The 22,888-nt window shown below is 38.8% G+C and overlaps 1 protein-coding gene across 4 annotated transcripts in view; it reads right to left on the bottom strand.

The window, feature by feature from the left end:
• The window catches only part of nlgn1 (neuroligin 1), a 378,835-nt gene that overhangs the window by 314,769 nt on the left and 41,178 nt on the right, over positions 1-22,888 (bottom strand). For 2 of the 4 annotated variants that reach the window (XM_017304370.1, XM_008407824.2), the window contains exons 2-3: positions 16,667-17,636; positions 15,890-15,949 (exon numbers count right to left, since the gene is read on the bottom strand). In XM_017304370.1, the coding sequence (XP_017159859.1) occupies positions 15,890-15,949; positions 16,667-17,201 (595 nt within the window). In that variant the 5' untranslated portion in view covers positions 17,202-17,636. The remainder of the gene's footprint in view (positions 1-15,889; positions 15,950-16,666; positions 17,637-22,888) is intronic. The other 2 variants (XM_008407825.2, XM_008407822.2) reach the window with 1 other exon arrangement.

Raw genomic sequence — 22,888 nt, 5'->3', positions numbered from 1 at the left:
TTTTTTTAAATATATACTTTTCCCCCCACATATATGATTTTTTTTTAAATGCCAGAAAAACAGATGAAAACCTAACCTTCAAAAAACGTGCAAACCTATGCTGTGATTACTATAAACAAAGAGATTTCTTACATTAGAATCATCTGCTGTAGCAGACACTTGCAGAGTGGTAGCACTCCTTTAAATAATTTATGTTGAGGTACAACTGCACATTAGATCCAATTACTTCCCATTATGCCATAACATGTTGTGTCTTTCTACTGTTTTTGTTAGTATAGCACATAAATATTACAGATGAGAGTCACAGTAGTTATTTCTGAAGGGGGGAAGGGCATCTTATCAGCTCAAAGGTGGACAAAGGAGCTCAAAGTAAAAGAAATAAAGTCAAGACAGCGAATCTGTGTGTTCAACAGTCTTAGCCTCATCCAGTGATGCTAATCTGCTTTATGTTCTTTCTGAAATTACACAAAAAACATGTTTAGTCTGAACCAAAAGTCACTTAAATTTATTCCCAACATATCTTATTTGTTTCTGATTTGTAATATTTTATACTCCACTTTTTCTTGTCAGGGGTGGGTAATAACTTGTGATAAGTAACATTTGAAGGAAACTAATCACTTCGAGGAGCAGTTTCACTGCACCACGTCAGTTATTGCCAGGTAAAAACTAGACTTTTGTTTAATGCTTCACTTTATTTAGAAAGTCTGGAGTCTCGGCTTTTGGGAAACCATTGCTTCCTGGAGGCACGGGCTCTGTTGAAGTGTTTTAATTTTATCCAGTTGCTAACATTTGGCCCAGGGTTATTATGGTTACCTAAAACGAACTAAATAAATAAAACTGATATTGAGAAAACCTTTTTTTTTGACTGAATTAAATAGAAACAGTAATTAATGGGGAAAATTATAACTAACTAGAACTATGTCATACATGTATAAAACTAACAAACATTTAATTTTAGCAGTAAAATCATTTAGCTTTAGATTTGTTTGGATTTTTAGAAATGTAATATTTATTATTCCTAATGGCTCAATAACTCAATAACTTATCTATGCAATTGAAATAAAGCTTGTGTTTTTTTATGTTACAGAACATTGAAGTTAGATATAAGCATGGTATCACAGTCTGTGTAACTTTTCAGCAATTTAGCCAGAGTCAAAATGCAACAAACTTTGCAGACATTTCCTCCAAACAAAGTGTAAGTTCAGTAGCTAATGGCATTGCATGCAGATAATGTTAGCTAAATGACAAGTTAGCCCATGCCATTCAGTCAATTCACTAAGTGAATTTTCATCTGGGATTAATAGAGTACATTTATTCACTCATTAATAGCATTTTAAACTAGCTAACAATATGTTACTGTTACCAATTTTGCATCCATTGCTAGTTTATTAATGCTAGCATAAACCTAAAACTTTTTCGTTTCTGTACAGAAGCTGTGCTTACTGTTGCTTTCCACATATTTAAAAGAATAGAAAGAGCAAAGTGAGGGAGGAGACATCAGAGGCAGCAGGACAGATTAGAACTTGATGAGAATTAGATATTTACTGTACATTTACTGTACATTCAAACTGTACTGTTTGAATGAGAGTTCAAAATTACTCTCATTCACTGACATATTTTAAACATTTTAATTATAATTTTGCGCTTTCAGAATGGGAAAGCGCAAAATACACATGATGTACTGCTGTCATCATGTCTGCAGGTAACAAGTTGACAAGTTGTGAGCAGCTTAAAAAAGTAATAAATCTGACTATATATATTTCTTGCCATGTGTGTAGGTTTACAAAACAGCTTATGTTTGTCTGACTATATGAAAATAAAGTTTATTTTGTGGAGAATCACATTCTGCTGTCACATCCTTCAAAATGTTTGTGTTGGCCTTTGATGCAGTAGGGCAGTGGTCCCCAAACTACGGCCCGCGGGCCGGATCCGGCCCGCCKCCACATTTGGTCCGGCCCCCTGAACAATACGTGGATTTTTCTTCAACCACCAGGGGGCTCTTTAGCAGCAAGTGTGTCCTGTAAACTGGGTGTTTTGTTTTGCATGGCGCATTGCTGCCATCTGTTGGACTTTTAGGGAACTGCTTGACTTGTACGTTATTTAATCAGTGCGGTTGTTTGCTAGCGGTAGAGCAGATGAACACACGTGTTTGTCATGAACGCAGCATTCCAGGTTTCCCTCAATGAAATATATACTGACCGTTTCACTAACGGTTTTTGCCCATGTGCTTTCTGGGTAAAAATGAATCGAGAACCCCCCCCCACCCCTCCCACCAGGGACATATAGGTCTGACATAAAAACAAGTATCAGTTCTATGCTGTAAAACTAAGGACAGAATGTACCAATAGGAGAAAGAAATCTGTATGTATGATTACAATGAAGCTGGGCAGAAGGCCAGCTTTCCAATGTGCAACCTGCTCTATTCATCCACACCCAATTTAATATCACAGCATAATTAAGGACTTGGCAGCTCTGCAGTGCAGATATAGTGGAGGGATCTTGTATTTGTCTGGAGGTTATTGAAGGGGGCACCAGGATTACATAAAACACACGAAAAACAAAATAGCACCAGAATGGGATGTATGTAAATGTTCATTTATACAATAATTAGCTATTTTTAAAGACCCTGGTCTGGGTTTGCAACATATTTCTCTGGGTTTACATCTCATTTCAAGTGGAAATAGAATGCAACAAGATGTCAATAAGAAATATTTTTTCTTCTTCTTGACTGCTCAAATGGCTTTCAGTGCACATGTTTGCTACAATTTACCAATGTCTTGGTAAATTTGGTAAATGTCTTGGTAAAAAAAAAAAAATAGGGAAACAATGAAGGAGATCTGGGGCCTCATGCATAAAGCGTGCGTGCGCACATAAAATGTGCGGTGCCATATTATATGCACAAATCAGCATGTATAAAAATTTACTTTGCGTCAAAGTGTGCGTAAATATACGCACACATTTTCGCTGGCGTGAAAATGTGCGGCAGCCACGCAAACTTTTTCTGTGGACAATATCAAACCACAACGCGTCAAAACTCACTTAAATACACTGAATCCTGATTACATTCAGTGTTTTTTAGACCAAGAAGCACCAAACCTGATGTTTTTTTCATGGTTTAATTTTTAGTAAAGTAACACAAACACAAAATAAAGAAAATGAAAATAAAAGGTTGTGAAAACCTCACTCTAATTTACATAGTTTACATTACATAATTTACATCTAATTTATATAGTACCTATCCTCAGTTTTTGTCTCATAAAGATGTAACGCATCGGTCTGTTTGCCTAAGCGCATGAAATGCATCTATGGGGTCATTTCATTCTCACAAAAAAAACAACAAAAAACAGGGTTGGATCAGCAGATTAACTCCAAACAAGTTTGATTATTTTAAGGTGTGTAAGGTGCGCAAAAATGTTCCTCATTGTGGAGCATTTTGGCTCTGATGGAGAACATCGCCAATGGAAGGATTCAGAGGGAGCGTTAGTACAGAGATCATATTTATCTTCTGTTGATGATGGTTTATTAGTGTTTGGATTAATCCAGACTGATCATCACTATGAGCAAAACTTAAAGAAGGAGCCGTGCATACCGGTACCGGTGCAACTGAAGTCATCGAACCACCTGCTTTGTGAATGCGCCTTTCTGGACAGAAAGCATCTTTATTCTGCAAATGTACAACTTATGCACATGATTCTACTATTTAGAATAAAAGTCCACATTCCCCACTCAAAGACTCTCTGACACGCTGTCTGTCTTTAAATCCCGGCTGAACGCCCTATTGTTCAAACAACCATTTTCACGATCTCTTTATTTATTTATGTATTTATTTTATTTTGATTTTATATTTTTCTTTAAAATGTATTATTTTTATTTTGTGAGGTGACCTTGTGTATCCTGAAAACACTTTTTAAAGAAAATATATAATTATTATTATTACAAATACTCATACTGCTACAAACAAGGACGTCGCCATGGTTACTGCTTTACGCGGTGGCAGACTTCCGGGTATTTATACTAATGCATGAGGCCCCTCAACTTTTCTGCAAATGTTTAAGCTCAGCCTAAAACTTACTGTGTGCTTGAAGAAAATATACCGCTTTATCTCTGGTTCTCCCAAAAGGAAGCTATTTTCCTGTATGTATTTAATACTCAATCTAAACCACATTATCCCCTTTATATTTACTCCTAATGTGTGTTTTTCCATGCAAGATCAGGGACCTCATGTACAGTATATAAGAGTGCGCAATTTTCTCACTAAAACTTGGAATATGGACAAATTTAGAAAAGTGCAGCGCCCAAAAAAATTCAGATGTATAAAGCTGTACGTACACACATATCTGCACACCTTTCCTTCACATCCCAATTTGCGGGATATAGAGCGCAGCTGCTGGTCCGCCCTGTCGCCACCCACAAATACATATGTAAATTACTATAAATACCCGGAAGGCTACCACCATGTGAAGCAAGAACCATGGCAATGTCCTTGTTTGTAGCAGTATAAGTAATAATTATAATAAGCTATTTTATTTAAAATGTGTTTTCAGGGCATAAAAAAATCAAAATAAAAAAAAGAAAACAAAGAGATCGTGCAAATGCCTTAACAGCAGCGCGTTCAGCCAGGATTTAAAGACAGACAGCGTGTCAGGGAGTCATTTGAGTGGAGATTGTGAAAGTTTATTCCAAATAGTAGAATCGTGCATAAGACGTACATTTACAGAAACTACTCTATTATAATAATTAAAAGTAAGTGCCACACAGTAAGAAAATCAAGATCGGAATTAATTTATTGCCTTTGATTGAACTTGTGCAATTAATAATATAATAGTTTAATTATAGTTCTTAACTGCCTTTTAAATCCACCATTACAGACATGCACAACCATTCAGGAAAGGCTCCCCATGAATACAGACATAGAGTGAATTAGAGGCTATGGGAAATCTTGTTTTCCACATATCTTTTTGTTTTTTGGGCAAAACTTGAACTCCTCAGGGTTGATGTTTCCACCCGCCACTTTCCAAATAGGTATAAATTTCATCCAGATTGATCAAAGCACAGTGACAAGTTTGGAATCTTAACAAGAGAACAACTGACCTGAGAGGAACAGTAACATGTCTGAGCTGAGCTGGAAGTGGACCGTTGTCATGACACCATTGGCTTTTTTTGAGAGGGTGTGGGGTGTTATGAACTGAGCATGCAACACAATCAGCATCAGCAGCCAGCATATTAGTCAACATTATACTTTTATTTACTTTCAAGTTATTTTATTTTTTTTACATTTCCAAAAGCTTTCTTACCAGGTCTAAAAGCTAAATGATCTTAGGTCAAAAAGTCTACTTTTAGCCTAAGTATACTTTGGTCAAAAATTAACCTAAGTATATTTAGGCTCATTTTTGTAGAGGACCCCAACAGACTTAAGCATGTGTGACCCCCATCAGGGGCCCCCAATTTTTTGAATTACTATGCTAAACTGTGCTATACTTTAAAAACTTTGAACATTCGTTTTAATTAAGGAGACACCAGGTGGACTTTTGCAACAAATCAACATAGGTGGTACATCCTCAAACAAGGACCAGATCCAGGCTGGAAAAGGCAGCGTCTCACCAGTCAGGTTTTAGTTTTCACATTTCCACCACACAATGGCAATGATTTCGACAGGATTTTCCTATGAACACCTTTTAAAAATCCACCAAGTGTTTTGAAAAGCATCCCAAACGTTAACAACCTGCACAAACCTGTTTTTTTCCAACCTAATATGTTCAGAAGAAGCCCAGTTGGGTGGAACCCACTCAATTTGGCAACACTGACTACTAGTTGAATAGTCAACCCCATTGACCAAAAAGGAAAACCCAATGCATCTGGTGGACACACAGCATACACAGCTTGCAAACATCTGAAAGTGATAAATGACATGTAAATGTAAAAACATGGAGGTCTTTTAGGATCACCATTTTAATACCAATTTCCCCCATATATTTTGTCAAGGCTAATTAAGATTGATTTGTTTTGCCCTTTTTGTACAAGTTCTACAAGAAAGCTTATTATTCCCCTGACAGAAACACACTTATTCAAATTCCATGAAAACATTCAGAAAAACACTGACACTCATAAAAGCTTCATATAGAAAAGAAGAATAAGCAGAGGAAAAGTTGAGCGGTGAGCGGACATGACAGATGTTCTTATGTTCAGGACTCCCTTGAGGATTCAAGGGAGTCCTGAACATAAGAAGGTTCATGCCTCTCTCTTTCTTGCATTTTTCCCTCTCCAAGTCAGTGTGTGTGCACACACGAGTGTGCCACCTCCCACCGGAACCTCCTTCAACAACTGCAAAACTAGGACGAAGCCTGAGGAAGAAAAAAGACAAAGGCAAGACAAAGGCACATGGGAAGAAACTGAGATGGTTGGGTGAAAAGTCAAAATGGACAGCCAGAGGAAACACTTGGGAAAAGGCCAAATGGTGCAAAGGCTGATCAAGACAGATGTAAGAAGCAGAGGCAGGAAAGAAACCGACATGAAAGAAAAAATGTTGTAGAAACGAGAAACTGTCCAAACATGGACAAAAATCAAGTTAAGAACACCTTTTATTTTAAGCACCTCTGGAGAAGAAATAGTGCAATTTCAGAATAATGTCACGTTCACATAGGTCTAAAACTATTTCTTTTGTGATGTCCCCACTATGCTCTACAGGACTCAAAGAACCTCAATAATTGATTAGCAGACATATGCTGCTACATGCTCCATTACTCCCAGGCTGTACTTTGAATAATCAGCAGGTTGCTATGATGATCCCACAATGTACACCTAGGTAGGGCTGGGCGACGTATGGAGTATACTCAATGTATCAAAGTTTTTCAATTTACGATTGTTAAAATGGCTCTATCGCAACCATCAAGTATAAACTGCCATTCATTTAACAAGACTTCAGCATCTAATTCACTCAAGTCCCTCCTCTCTCTCAACCTAAACATTTCCTGCTAGTCACACCGCACAGCGAAAAAAATATGGTGACGGTTAGAGATGTGCCGATCAGGTTTTTTCCTGCCGATACCGATACCGATCACCCATGAGGGCCGATCACCGATACCAATCACATAATTATATATATATATTTTTTTTTTTAATCATAAACACTACCGGTTACATTATGTGGAAAAAGGAATCATGAATTCACCTTAATTTAGACAAAAACTTGTTTTTAATAACTTTTTCCAAGAAGAAAACTAAACAAAACAGACATTCTGTAAATTGTACTGCTATCTGTAATACTATCTTTAACATACTGATAACATATGAAGGCTCTGAAGAGGCTAAATAATGCAAAGAGCCAAAATAAAACCTCTCAACATTGCCAAAAAAAATCTAGTATTAAACTTAACATTCAAAGGCAAATACAGGTTCCATTACAATAAACAATCCCGAGTTCCAGAAAACTTCCAGATAACATGGCGGCTAGCTGGTTACTGCTAGTTCTGATTGGCTGTTTCTGACTGAGCAGAGTAATTATGCAGAGCATGGAGGAGATCAATTATTTTTTTAGAGATTATCTGTTTCATGTTAGGACAGCGAAAGTTTTAATACGTATGTAAAATGTATTTTTTTAGGTTGGATGCTGCAGCTTTAAGCAGAGGTTCGGTGTGTGAAATATTACTACCTGTAGCGCGTAGCAGCAGTTCAACAGCGAGAGCAGAACCAGCGTCTTACATCGCAGCTCGAAGACTTAAATAATTTTGCGGGTTATTTGTTTAGCTTTCTGACCGTCATGCTAATCCGGGTGAGTGTTTGTAGCTGTGCGCTGCTTTACCTGCTATCTGATCCTCCATGTCTTTTTTACTGCAGTGAGCCTCGATGTAGCCAAACTCCGTCAAGTATGGCATCGTTTTATGTCATATTAGCTTCGTTGTATTGATGCATTTTGACGTGCTTCAATTTTCCGCCGCAACACGCAAACGTCCCCGTTCACTCAGTGCGTTATAGTTCCACATCGCTTAGGATTTGTTGCTGCGCGTTTGCGCAGTGTGAAGGAAAGAGGAGACCAGCTGCACAGGCAGGYTGCGAAATGAGATGCAGGTGATCGGTATCGGCAACAAGAGCCAATGATCGCCGAGCACAGATCATGCACTTTTTCACGAAAATACTTCTGTGCCATTTCACGTGCTATCTAGTTTAAAATAACATTGGAGATTTTTAATATATAAATTGTGCACCATGAGATAGCAGAAATATATTAGGATATTAGATTTTCCTAATATCGCCCTCTCAAGAAGCAGCCACAAAAGCATGCTAACCCTGTCACCATGAGTAAAGTCATCCACTGCCACTATCAAACTCAACCCAACACATCATGTTGCTGCCGCCACAATAATAAACCCTGGGTTCTTGCTGCAGAAGTTCCATTTACATTCTTGAATTCTCATTTCTACAAGCTTCATAGCTTAGTCTCCTCCACAGTCGAGCTGCCACATTACATACATCATGGCCAAACGTTGTAGTGATTGGGTAAAATCAGATGCAATCATTTAAAAGTTCAACTGAGTCCAGCAAGCAATTGTTTCTCAATAGTTGAGGGTCTGAACCCTCCGATAAAAAACAGAGCATAAAACTCTTATGGTGTGGAAAAGTTCTTTGTTTTGTTTTGTTTTGTTTTGTTTTTCTTTTGTTTGTTTTTTTAACGTGTCAAATTCTTGTGAAAGGAACTCTTAGTGCTTCAGCATCAACAGACATAAAAAACAAAACTTTATCTGTTTGCTGCAATTGACAGGAAGCTTTTTTAGAGGGGCCAGCAATAATCAGTTATTAATGAATCTGTGTGAGTAAAGAAGAAATGCTAAACTGAATTTAATAAATTCAGATAAATGAATTTAGATTTTAAAAATATATTTAAAAAATGACAAGTGTTTTTGCTAAAATGTGAACAATTAATATTTCAAGTCTTCAGTACAAAGCTATATGCTTTTTTCATTTCTATTTACCATTTTGTCTTTTTGAATTGGAACCAGCCATCAGTTTCATTCTGACTGAAACTGGAATGCTGTGAGGTGCATTTAGGACTGTCAAGTGACAACAAAGCAGCAGTCTGAGAACGAACTGCTGAAGTGTCTGGAAACTGCTTGATTAAGGAAAAACAGCTCTATTAGTCTGACACCACTCTTTCCCAATTCTGTCAGTTTGGACAGCTATTGTTCCCTTATCTACTTCTATATCATTTTGTGTTTCTATTCCCGAGTTGTCTGGTGACAACACACTGAGCCGTCCATGGTTCAGGCTGGGAAAGTGGAAGCCGCTATTCAAACAAACACAGGGTGAACCATCAAACCAAGTGATGTGAAAATTATGCTTTAGATAGTGATCCAGTGAAATTGTGGTGAACCGGTACCAAGCTGGTAAGAAACTCAAAAACTAGAGCTGAACATCTGCAGCAGTTCAGTGGAGTCCATCCTGGTGCATAGTGCAATAGCATGGAACGCCGACTTCACTGCAGAACGGAAACACCCGCAGCAGGTGGCCATGCAAAACGCACCGTTGGGATGGAACTCACTGTCTCTGCACTCAAACTGTGCTAAAAGGGTAAAGACTAAGGAACAAATGGTTTCATCAGGATTAAACACGCCCCTAAGCCCCCCACCCTGACCCAGAGCGGTGGCCTTCAGCCTTCTGTCCAAACCTTCACCAGATTATAATAAACAGAAACCAGTAGTAACACATGCAGCATGGCACTGAGGACAACAGCTCTGATCACAACATGTTTTTGGATCTGCTCATTTTGTTCTCCACCGCAAATATTATGCATTTCCCCTTTTTTAAACAAATCTGCTAGAGTTAACCCAAATCCTCATAAATTATTGAATATTTCAACCCCTTAATGGTAGTATATTTTTTAGCTTTAATCAAAAGCTTTTGTCCCCGTCCGTCATATGAATAGAAATGTCTTTAATACATAAGTTTGTATCATCCAAGCCTGGGAGTGTCAGAAGCTGGCAGCAACATTAATAATAATCAATTTAAATTGTTTCTGAAAAGTTGTCAAAGAAACTGCCATACTTACATAAATGGGACAGTGATCAATGAAAAGTATTTTTGCTTGGTAGAAAAAAAATAACATATGATTTTTAACTCAATAATAAACAAACACGGATGAAATAAAAATGGCTGTTTTCCAGAAATGTTTCTAGAGAGAAACTTGAAAAGAAAATTACCCCCCAAATACCCAACCACGGTTATGCAAAATTAAAATAAAAAAGCACAAAGCATAAATCTGTGTAAAATGTTTTAGTTCTTCCTTTCTGCTGCAGCTATGTCTATTGTCTGTTGTTTTATTTTATTGTGTTTATTTCCTAAAGGACAGCCTCTTATACTTTGACTTTGCCATGTATAATGACAACAAAAATATATTAATTGAAAAAAGAACAGCATCTAATAAATATTAATTAGATTGATTTGTACTTGATGATTGATATCACAGGGTTTCCCCCAGAAAACCTGCTAAGAAAACCTGCTAAGCCCGGTGGTTGGGGTGCCAAGGCGGTCCACAGGCGGTCCACGTGTTTTTGTATTAAAAGATGTTAAGATGACAGGAAATTTAAAAATATCACTCGGTAATTACACATAATGGGAAAACATTGCCAGTGAATCATTACTTAAGCCCACAACTAGTCTTAAAAACAACAAATCAAAATATATAATTAAAATGAATATCAATTATTTGCACTTTTGTTTAATCCAAATTAAGTCAGCAGCTCCATCAGGCCCCCAGGTCTTCAGGGGCCCCATAAATGCTCCTATTTTAACACAGACCATAGATACATGAAAGATGTTTATTGAGATGATCAATGCTGCTAAATTTGATTCAATTTCAGAATACATAAATTACAACGATCAGCCCGAAACCTGGGAGTAGTGATGGACTCTAACCTGAACCTTCAGAGCCACATTAAGACAGTCACAAAGTCGGCCTTCTATCACCTGAAGAACATCTCCAGGATTAGAKGACTTATGTCTCAGCACGATYTAGAGAAACTCATCCATGCGTTTATCTTTAGCCGCATTGATTAGTGCAACAGCGTCTTCACAGGTCTGACTAATAAATCAATCAAACAACTGCAGCTGATCCAGAAGCTGCTGCTCGTGTTCTCACTAAAACCAGAAAGACAGAGCACATAACACCAGTTTTAAAGTCCCTACATTGGCTCCCTGTAGCTCAGAGAATAAACTTTAAAAACTTTAAAAAACTTTATAAATCACTGAACAGTTTAGCACCACAATACATTAAAGATCTGTTATTACTGTACCAACCGTCTAGACCCCTCAGATCTTCTGGTTCTGGTTCTGCTCTGCATCCCCAGAACCAGAACCAAACGAGGAGAAGCAGCATTCAGTTTCTATGCACCACAGATCTGGAACAAACTTCCAGAAAACTGTAAAACAGCTGAAACACTGGGTGCCTTTAAATCTCAACTTAAAACCCACCTGTTTAGAGTTGCGTATGGCTAAATTAGGGTTAGAGTGCGGGTTTCGATGTCTTCAACTAATACACCGGCCAACCAGGAACACATAGATAAACTTTATCAGCGCATGCAGAGCCGGGCGCTGGGCAGCGTGTTGAGATGGAAAAGCAGCAAAAAATTCTTTGTTCACAAATATAAATCATTCTTACTGCTCGCTCAACGCACCTCTGAAGGGGCGACTACAAGTTATTCCTGCAGTTCACGTAGAGCTGCGCAACCTGAGCTAACCTGAGTGGTGTTTAAAGTCCTGCCTTGATCAAAAACTCTGGAAAGAATCATAATTCATCACAGGGGGTTGATGTAAATATCCATACAGGTGTGTTCAGTTTGAGTAAAATGAAGCCTCACTGCAGCGCGCAAGGCAACGCACAGAGGCGCCAGCGGTGTGATTGGTCCAGCTTTAAATGCATAAACCAATCTTCTACAAACATATCTTTTAGGAATAAATTTGCTCTGCCAGTGAAGCACTCAGAGAAACAGAGAAGCTTGCAATCTGGCTTAAAAAGAAAAAGAAAAAAAAAAACCCAAAAAAACAACTTCTTTTTATTTTAATTATTATTTTCCTAAAAACAAACAAGAAAGGCTTAGCCTGGAGTTGGCACTAGTAAAGGATGGCGGGCCGCCAGGCCTTTAATACACTGGGGAAAACTCTGATATCAACCACAAGGTACCAGTGGAAATAATTTCAGGTCTTTAGAAGACGATGAAAGAAGAGGTGAGCACTGCGCTCTCCTCCTGACTGTCTCCATTAGAAGCAGTCGGAGCATATCTGAAACTCCTCTGTTGGTTCTCCCCAGAAGAGCTTCCTCATCTCCTTCCCAACTCGAACTTCTGGTGTGAGCCAGAGCACGTTTAGACCTCCAGGTCACAATCCACACACCCCCTCAGACTCTGAGCATCTTCACTCTAAACCCACAAAGTTGATCAATTTGTTCTGTTTGTGATTCCAAAACCGAGAGCTCAGAAACACAGAGCCAAGGAGAGCAGCACACCTGCACACAGCTTAGTTTATGACACATCCATTACAGTGTGGGACCACTGGAGGTAAATTGAAATTTCAAGTGATTATTTGTCTTTATGTGCCTTCTGTGGGTGGTGGAAGGAAACAACAACAGCCTCGGCAGCAGGCCCTGCCATCTTACTGTCCTTTTCCCGTCTTAGACATTATTTTCAACCCTAATCTCCTTTCATCATAAAGTAAAAAGATACAGGATGTTGAATGGGTCTTGGTTTCTAAATAGTGATTTCCATGCTGTGTGACTAATATCCAGCGTAAGCTTCTTTAATCTCCCAATTTACATCAATATCCTTCTCTGTCTGTGTGTGTGTGCGTGTGTGTGTGTGCTACGTTAGAGTATAAATGATGCTAGGATTTGGGGAGACCAGTCAGATTGCTTTGCATTTGCCTAATAAAAAGCTAAAGGATATACAATAAGTGACAATATGAGTCGCTGCCAAGACGATGACATTAACACTCAGACCCAATCAAGGACACTGTCGATATCTCTTTGCTCTCACACACTCACACTTCCAACATGTCCTCACATCCAGAGAGAGGGATTGCCTGAGATGGAGAGAGAGAGAGAGAGAGAGAGTGAGAGAGAGAGAGAGAGCAAGAGAGAGAAAGACACAGAGAGAGAGAGCAGTGCAGGACATTATCTTGATGAAACAAAGCTTGATACAGTGAACCAAGCCAACATGAACACAGCCCTGCTTTCTTTTAATGGAGATTACACACTCAAGGTCCACCCTGAGCTCATCTTGTTCAATACTGCGTACAGCTCCATCTTTGTGTGTGCGTGCGTGCGTGCGCGTGCGTGCGTGCGTGCGCGTGCGTGCGTGCGTGTGTGTGTGTGTGTGTGTGTGTGTGTGTGTGCGTGTGTGTGTGTGCTGTTGTTTGAGCTCTCCTTCATGCTATTCCACCACACTGTTACCACACACCTCCTGACTTCAGATCTGGCAGCCAATCAGATCTCCCGTCCATTTCTGAGCCTTGCAGTCATTCCATCATAAAGGTTGACAACTTCCACACATGACTCAGGGCTTTAGGGTCTGATTAGGGCTGGGCGATATAGCATCAAAACAGCAATGGCACAGTTACTTTGAAAAAGTAACTTTAATCAGATTACTGATAACTCCTTGAAAAAAAATCTTAGTTAGATTACTGACTACTTGATTTGCAAAGTAACTAAGTTACATTAAAAGTAACTATTTTAGTTACTTTCATCAGCTGCTGACAACAACGCTCCGCCACATGTGAAAATTACATTGAGCTTTGCCAATACTTAATTGCAAGTTATTTTATAATAAAACATCAACAATGTGTCTCCACTTATAAGGTTGTACTGAAGGGGAGATTTTTTAATGGTTACAACAGTACAAAAAAAGTAATTTGTTTGTTCCACTATTGTCTGGAAAACTCTAAGAAGGATTTTAAAGGCCCCATCCCCCTGCCCCAGCCTCCAGGTTCTGCGTTACGGCCCTGTATTTGTTGTCAGAGCGCAGCGCACAGATCTCCTGCTGCCGCTCCACAACTGATATCCTTCTGAACAGATTTGTGACACTTATCTTAATATTAATTATTATAATGGTGTTTAGTTGCACAACTTTACGGACACATCCATTCGTGACTGTTTTATTGCGCTGTTCATGTTAGTCTTGATGTTTGCAGTTTTCTGGAGCGCACCGTGAAGCTCGACGTAATTCAGAGGTAATATATTAACTTGACATTATCAAAGATACAGCAGGACGGATCATCCGGGAAATGATGGACAGGGAGAGTCTAACTAAAATGACCTGGATGACAGACAAATTCTGGGATTTATTATGTATCTCTGCTTATTTCCAAGCGCAAATGAGTAACTTCACGTTCAAAAACGAGCCCCAAAAAGCGCAACCCGCGACTCATTAAATTTGCAGGCGATTTTAGAAACGAAACAAACCCAAAGCCACTTATAATAATCAGACTTGGCGACAGAAACTCAAAATAGTTCCTGTTTTTACAGCAACAAAATTCCCTTCTCCCTCCATTATTTACATTTCTGTCGCTGCTGATAATGTCGCATAAAAACGGAGACCACTCCCCAAGACGCATAGATTAAATACAATTAAATAACAAAATAAAATATTAACGCACAGTCACGCAAAGTGATTCCATTAAGTAACTGTAGTCTGACTACTGGATTTGAAATAGCAACGCGTTAGATTACTCGTTACTGAAATAAATTGTCCGACGTTACTTTGTAACGCGTTACTGACGTCAAAATAAAATCTCAGATTTTTTTCATATAGGACCCAATTTCCCATTTTTTTTCTATTTTATTCTTTGTCACTTTCTTTTCTAAACGAGAAATTACAAATTACAAAAAAATATTTTCAAAAAGTTCCTTTTGGACCAGTTGTTATATTGTGAAAATGTTGTATTAATAACAATAATACTATTGGCAAAATAAAGGTTCGATTTTACCATAAAAACGTCTTCAAATTACAATAAAAAGTTGTAATGAGAAGAAAAAAAACCTCGATAGACCTGGCATGAGCAGCTCGTTTTGTGTGGTTATTTCTTTGTGCAATTGGTTCAATATTCCTGCTATTGATAACAAATAGACGCTGATGTGTTAGAAAATAAAATATTTCTAGTAGGTAAAACCAACAACAAAGTTACCTTCCAGATGATCAACATTTCTCGTGAATTTTTAGGGTTTTTTTGTGTGTTGAATATCTCATAATTTTACTACTTCATTCTCTGAATATTCTGACTTTATTTTTTGGTGATATAATGATTTAATTCCTGTATTATATTGACTTCATTTTCAACTTTATACTTGTAATTAAAATAAAAAAAGTCCTTGTTTTACCCTAATACTCCCTCATAGAGTAAACCTGAATTTAAAGTCCAAATAAATGAACATGTGAAACACATCTGTTAAACAAAGTGGCCACCCTGGGTGAGCTGGCATCACTCTGAAACTCAAGCGGAGTTTGAGTTTCAATTTGAAACTCAAATTGTTGGACAAAATCCAGATTTTCCCAAACTAAAATCTTCAAAAACCAAAAATTTGATTAACTGATAAAACTGATTTATCGCCCAGTACTACGTCTCATCAGACGTGACGAATCAAAAGAAAGTAGGTTCTTTGAATCTTTAACAATATTTTCTGATAAGCCTTAATATATATTCAGTCAGAATACTGACTCTGACTTCTTGACTTTCCAACTTATGCAAAGACCCACTCTGGTCGCCCCGAGTCATGCCCTGAATAATTTGTTGATCTCAGGCTTATAGCTGCACCCTGTACAGTGTGCCATACCACACATTTCTTCCTCGTAGTCCCACAGTTTTCCTTCTTCCCTCTGTGGCATAGTGAAGGTTACATTTAGATCATACATACCTCCTTGTTTACATATTTTCTTGCCCGGTTTCCTGGCACATTCCTTGGATATTCTTTTGACTGTAAAATGAATAGAAAACTAAAGAATAACATGGAGCTCCTGGACCCACAAAGCACACAGGAGCCAGCATGCACACACACACACACACACACAGACACACGCACACACGCAAACACACAGAGCTGATTGACTGAAAGAGACTTAGAGAGGAAGGAGAGGAAAAACAAAGGAAAGGAGAGAAAGAATGAATCACGCTGGCTCAATCAGAGCAGCATTCAGTCTATCAGTCAGCCAGTCATTCAGTCAGCAAAATCAATCAGTGATGATCATGACAACGACTGTCTTGTTTAATGAACTGTGGCCTTTGTGGCAGAGCACAATACGTTATGATGTGGTACAGACATGGGGGGGGAGGATGTAGTGAAGGCAATAAGGAGAAAGAGGATCAAGAAATGGGACGGTGGAATCAGAGGAGGATGTAGAGAAGGTCAGACAGGACAGGATGGGAGAAGCTGTGAATGGACATTAAAGTTCTATCAACACATGTGCACACTGCTTTCTCTTATACAAATCACTTTCACATTCTCAAGTTGGATAAACACCGGCATGCACATTAAACATGCACAAGGTCATGCTTTTTGTCTACTATCAGACAGATGCACTCTCACACTGAACACTTCCCAACAACACAGATGCTCTCTAAGCGACGGTTGTGGCTTTATTTCTCTCAGCCCTTCCACAACCGGCCTGAATGCTGGGCCTGCAGGCCTACTCACCATCCTCAGTGGGAACATAGATGTTGAGATAGAGGCAGTCCTCGCTCTGGTCCTGAACGTAAGTGGACACCACATCGATGCTGTTGGTGAACCAAACTGGCAACATAACGTCTGGCAGGCGACCCTCCACAATGCTCTGAGGACACACTGGGGCAAAGTGCGTGGCATTGTGAATGTCCGACCATGATGCTGGCGGCTCCGGAGGCTGGAAACGGCGCTCGCCAGTGGGCGGGGTGGCATAAGGGACGCCCAGAAACTGGATGACGGGCCCCAAGATCTCATTGTTGAGCTCCTTCTTGATGCCGCGCAGCCTGCCGTAGGCGGTTGTGACCACCGGGTCATTCTCATCCAGTTTCTCGGCCAACACGGCAACAGGACACAGCAGAAGCAGCAGTCCGACCCATGTTAGTGTAAACACCCAGAAGCCCATGCCCAGTGAACTTCTAATTGGTTCACATCCCATCCTCCTGCCCCTGTTCCTGGCAGTCTGAACGAAAGCACTCCAAGTTTCTGAGTGGTGCCTCCACTGAGACATGATTGCCAGTTCTCAGCTTAGTTTTTTTTTTTTTTTTATCCTTAATGAAAATATGTTCAGTTAAGCTTTTCCACTTATGCCATGCAGATGCAAACACAAACAAAATCCAGGGTGACTTGTGCAGAAGATGGTTGCAGTTGATAACAGCCTTTTCATAACCCAGTGAGCTCCAACCATCCAGAGGAACGATAGCAGTCATTCATTTTCTTCCTGCACATCTGAGAAATATTCCTCACTAGATGGAAAACACTCCACAAAAAGGTCCCGTCAGCATCCTCTGAAAGAAAGATGAACACTCTCATTTTCAAACATCAGTTCTCGGGGGTGGAGCCGCCATTCACTGAAGAGTGTCTGTCATTCTGAGTTGTAGACGCAGGAGTAGCGGCGCGGTGGCGACCGTGGTTTAAGGGTTGATTATGTAGAGAGGTCTGTCATCTGCAACGGAAAAGAGAGAGAGAAAAAAGCACCAGTCAGCAAACGTATGAAGAAAGATAATCACATTGTCAGTTCAGTGCCCTTTATTTTCACTTATTATTTATACCTTTTATTGGACATTAAATAATAAACCATTAACATTAAATTTTATCTTATACACAAATGCACAGGCATCCATCAAATAAATAGGAGCTTTTTATTTATAGCACATCGCCACATGATAAAACTTCACAGTGGAAATGGTCTATCTGTATGCAGAGTTTGTTCAACAATTAAATTTTATATGAATCAAATACAGCATTAAACCATTGACAGCTTTAATGACTGTTCCGCTTAGGAACATTTGGTCCTTATAAACCTGGGGGATGTTACTTCAGAATGCACACCTCTTTACACCACAAAATCTGCTTAGACATGGATTGAGATCTGATCCAGTATCAGCAGGATGTCCAGAGAGAATTATCCCAGGAAACAAGGACTCAAAGGTTCATCCACCAATATCCAGACAACAGGTGAGACAGAGGACCTAAGCTGTTCTGGAAACCCACATAGAACCTGCAGGCATGGCCAAAAGCCTCAGTAGTGACACAAATATGTTTTGATGAAACGCAGATAAAATAACTACAATGAGGTGTATAATTTTAAAATTGTTCCTTTATGGCTAAAACTAGTCCTGATTTTTGCTATGGAATAAAATGATCAGCTAACTTCTCTCCTCCATCAATAGGCTTCTCTTGATTATGAAACTCATAACTTTTGTGGGTCTTTCCACTGTAAATATTCTATTCCTATCTCATTCTCTACTGTCAATGTTTTATTTCATTCCTGAAAAAAGGTACTGTGAAAGAGTGCACCATTGCCAACTCCTCAGCAAGGAAAGTAGTTATTGGGAGCAGCTGTACTGCTCATTGCAACTGTGTTTCTTATGATGCTGTACGTGTTGTTGCTAGTGTCTAATAGCACAGAAAAATGTGGCTAGTAGCTGTTTTGAAAAAAATGTTGCTAGGCCATCACTAAAAAGTCACAAAATTGGCAACAGTGCATAAGTTACTTGGTTTTGTGCTTCTCCAAGACTTTTAGAGATCATTATAGAGCATGTAAATGACAATGATAAAAATGAATTGGTGCTTGAGGGTTATAGTCTCTTATACTCGGACTATAACCGAGTCACTTGAATTTAAGTTAGCGCTTTAGCCTTAGCTTCCACTAAATACCATGATGACATAGTGCTTTGGAATTAGCAGAGCTAATATTTATGATTAGTGCTTTAGTGTTAACGCAACTAACTCATTCATTAGTGGTCCCCATCACTGATGGATAAGAATCCTGATGTTATCCAAAGGAGTGGTCTTACTCTCAATTATTCCCAGGAACATTTTCATGAATGTAAAGTGATATCAAAAAATACTTCCAAAGTAACCCCCATCAAAAGATAATGTGGTGATAGCATGGTTTTCTAGCATGACAGAACACCATGTCACAAGGTAAAATTGATAAAATGGATCAGAGATCAAAACAAGTACATTTTGGACCCATGTCTATGAAACCCTACAGATCAGAATCGCACTGAATCCCTGTGGTCAGTTCTCAGAAAGCAAGTTAGTGAACATAAGCCAACAAACCGTTTTCGACTCTAAGCCTTAATAAGAAAAGATGGACTGCTATCAATCAGGGTTGGTCCCAGTAGAGGATAACAGATGTTAGGGAAAAAAGGATCAACTCTGGAAAAATTGACTCTTTACTCACATCGACTAGAAAGTTGTTAGTGATGATCAAACACAAAATTAAACATGTGAAGACAACTGATGTTAAGGCTGGTTACTGCAATCTGCTTCCAGTGTGTTATTACTTTCTGGAGAGGAACTGACATGGAGGCATAGAGCTAGGAGTAAAGATGCCTACAAAGATGCTCTGTTTTCAATAAAAGCAACTGTGATTAATACAAATATCTAAAACTGAATGCTGGGCACAAAAACAAAAAAAGAGAAATATTGTTCTTTTTCTTTTAGCAGTCAATGAAGAACCTGAAAAAAAGATCAGTAGGATGACTCAGACAACATGAGTGAAATTACGTTTGATGCGTTTACGTGTTTCTGACTGATTTAGATGTCCAATGTAAAACATTTTTGGCTCTCATTTTCACTCAGTTTAGAAGCCAAACCATCTGAAGAGGAATTAAAACCTCAAAACTGGACAAAGATCACTTCCGCTTCCGGAGAAGCTGCACGTACAAAATAATAAATTCCAACAGATGAGCTATGTGGGAATAGCAGAAGGAAAGTGAACAATTTCCTTCATGGGTTAAATGTTAGCAGCAGTGGGATAATAATGAGACAGAAGTGAATAAGAAAATTAAGATCAAACTACCACATGCAGCATAAAAAGGAAGTTCAACCCCTGTTTGTGTAGATTAAAGTGTTTTGATCATGACAACATGAAAACTTTTCACCACTGGAAGAAAGCTGAATCTTGTTAATGAGCACACCCACCATGTGCCTCCAGAGATACAGGAAGACCAGTGTTTGTGTTCTGAGCATCCTTTCCCACATAAATAACTGATGCACACACCATGAATTATGTACATATATTCTATGCACTTTTGAAATTTCTAAGCATCCAGCATTTCATTTGGCATGGCCCCATTTGGGAAAGTTTACCTTTTCACTTCCTTCAAATGATCATGAATACTATAAGCACTTCTTAAACTGCCTTGAAATCAACATCTCTCCTTAGTGAATAAAACACCATACATGATCTTTTGAGAGCGTTTCTAAATATGCATCCAAGCTGCTCCTGTTCTGACTTTGCATGATATTGGCTGTTTAAATGTGGAACCAAATGCATAGAGGCGGAGGAAGCAACTGAGTTAGATGATTTAATGAAAAATCTCTGAACACAAAAAAGACAAGAACCAAGGTATCCAAGGATTCAGCAAAAATTAAACCAAAAGAACCTCCAGTCAGGAGACATGGGGTTTCTACCCCAGGGACACACAAAGAACTGAGGTGAGTAGACATGAGGATCTGACAAGTAATGGCAGAGAATGAGAGGCTTAAATGCTGGGAGGTAGAAAGCTAGATAAAACCAGGGTTGATGAGCTAATTTATTGCAGGTGAGAGTGGTGATCAGGAGCCAGGCAGAGGGGCAGGGCAAAAGTGGCACAGAGAAACTATATAGATATAGAGGGGAACACAAAAGAGTGAGGGAAGTAGCATAAGGGAACTGGAAATAATTCTAACACTAAGCTAAAAGAAAACATGGTAAAGTAGAAAAAGACAAAGATGAGGGGAAACAATGAAAGAACACAGAGTTAGAGCAACTAGAAGGACTAAACAAAGAAATAACCTAACTAGAATCACTTGTGTTTCCTCTCACGCTCTCGACACTTTTTTCCTCTGCTCCCTTGCCTGCCCTGCTTGCTCTCTTTTGTCCTGTTTTTTTCTATATTTATGGAGCCTTTCTTTGCACATCCTCCAAATCTACAAATTATGGATCTGGTTAACCAGTCTCTCAATGCAATTGATACAATTTTCTCGAGGAGAAGTCAGGGCACAGGAGAGCCCTCTTGTCCTGCGGGGACACACCCGGTGGGACACACCCTGGATTTATTAATGATATAGGATTTTTGCTGTTTGGAATTTGCAGATACCTGGCTTATCTACAAATTTGTGGCCGAACTAGAACACTCAGACTGTTGGTGTGGACAGAGACGCAAGTTGGATGTGAGTCTTGCTGAGAAGAAACGGACCTGAGAAGTTGCTAGTTTTGGTTCAGTGGAATGCCCACAAATTAGTGGAATGAATCCACTAATTTGGATTACTGGGAACTGAGATGTATCGAAAATACTTTAGGGAAGATAGAAATTTATAATCTACCCGATCTAAGACATTCTGTATCTGAATTGGCTTTTCCCATGCTGCCTTGAAAGTGCTGAATATTTTTCAATCTCCTTGAAGATATGTAAACATAACACTCCTTCCCACCTAACCCCCTCCTGTCAGCTTGGAGCTGAGCGCTCCCAAGGACATGCCTTGATAACAACATCTTATTGGACTTCTGCCGGGAGGCTGAGCAATGTGGTTTCATGGCCCTGTGATGTCACCGCCTTCACTTATGACTTTGTTTTCTCCTTTGTTTTGTCTAAATGTTGCCATGTGCCCTAATATGTCCTTTACTCTTTTTATTTTATTATTTAGAAAAGTGTGAAGTACTCACTTTTCACCCAGAAAAGGAATTAGATTAGTCACTCTTTAGATTATTTTTTAGAAACTGTAGAGTACTCACTATTTAGTTCAATATTATACTTCTTAGATTAATTTTTAGATTATTATGCAGAGAGACTCCTACTATTGCAATCCAGAACAAACTTAGAAACCAGAAAAAATCTAAAAAAATTCTTCCAGAACAGGATCACTTTGTTTTTATTATTACTTAGAAACTGTGGAGTACTCATTACTTTTACAAATTTAGAACATACTTAAAAAGTCCATAGATTGCTTACTTATACATATCTAGCAACCCAGTAGTCCAGAGGATACTTACACTTATTTAGCAACCCACAACAGGGATTATAACGTGGAATCCAGAAAAACTGCCTTAGCAACTACTTTTTAGACTCCTATTCTTCCAAACCAAAAAATGAATTAGACCAGAGGATAGTTTCTTATACTTATCTAGCAACCCTGTATAGGATATGCATTTATTTACTTTGGATCAACATTATTAGCTTTTCTTTCTTTTGCTCTTTCTTTTGGTTTGCCGTTTTGTTTGTATTTCCTTTTAATTCATGTGAAGAACTTTGTATTGCCTTGTTGCTGAAAATGTGTTGTATAAATAAATTACCTTTACCTTTATTTTTAAAGAAAGATGGACATATGGGGTGCTGTGGGGGCTCAGAGGCAAAGCACAAACCATGTATGAAGTAGGGCTGTGTAATAATACCGATTTTGCGATATATATCGATATTTTCTTTCCTAGAAAAAAAACGATATTCATCCGCAAGTATCGTAACATCCAACTGTCACCTTGCTCACTCACTGCTTGCTTCTCTAGGAGAGTGATTAGATTCCTTCAGATGTTAAGTGTCAAGGTTAAAAAGGTATCAAACTATTCAGAGAAGTATAAATAAAGTGCACCAAGAGTACTTGGTGCACTTTATTTACTTTACAAATGCATGTAAGCTACAGTTTGTACTGTTTCAATAAAAAAAAACATGTTTTCTCACCACTTCTTTTATTCATATTGTATATATA

The sequence above is a fragment of the Poecilia reticulata genome, linkage group LG4, assembly GCF_000633615.1.
Source record: "Poecilia reticulata strain Guanapo linkage group LG4, Guppy_female_1.0+MT, whole genome shotgun sequence".
NCBI lineage: Eukaryota > Metazoa > Chordata > Actinopteri > Cyprinodontiformes > Poeciliidae > Poecilia > Poecilia reticulata.
This window is presented reverse-complemented; position numbering and strand designations above follow the sequence as displayed.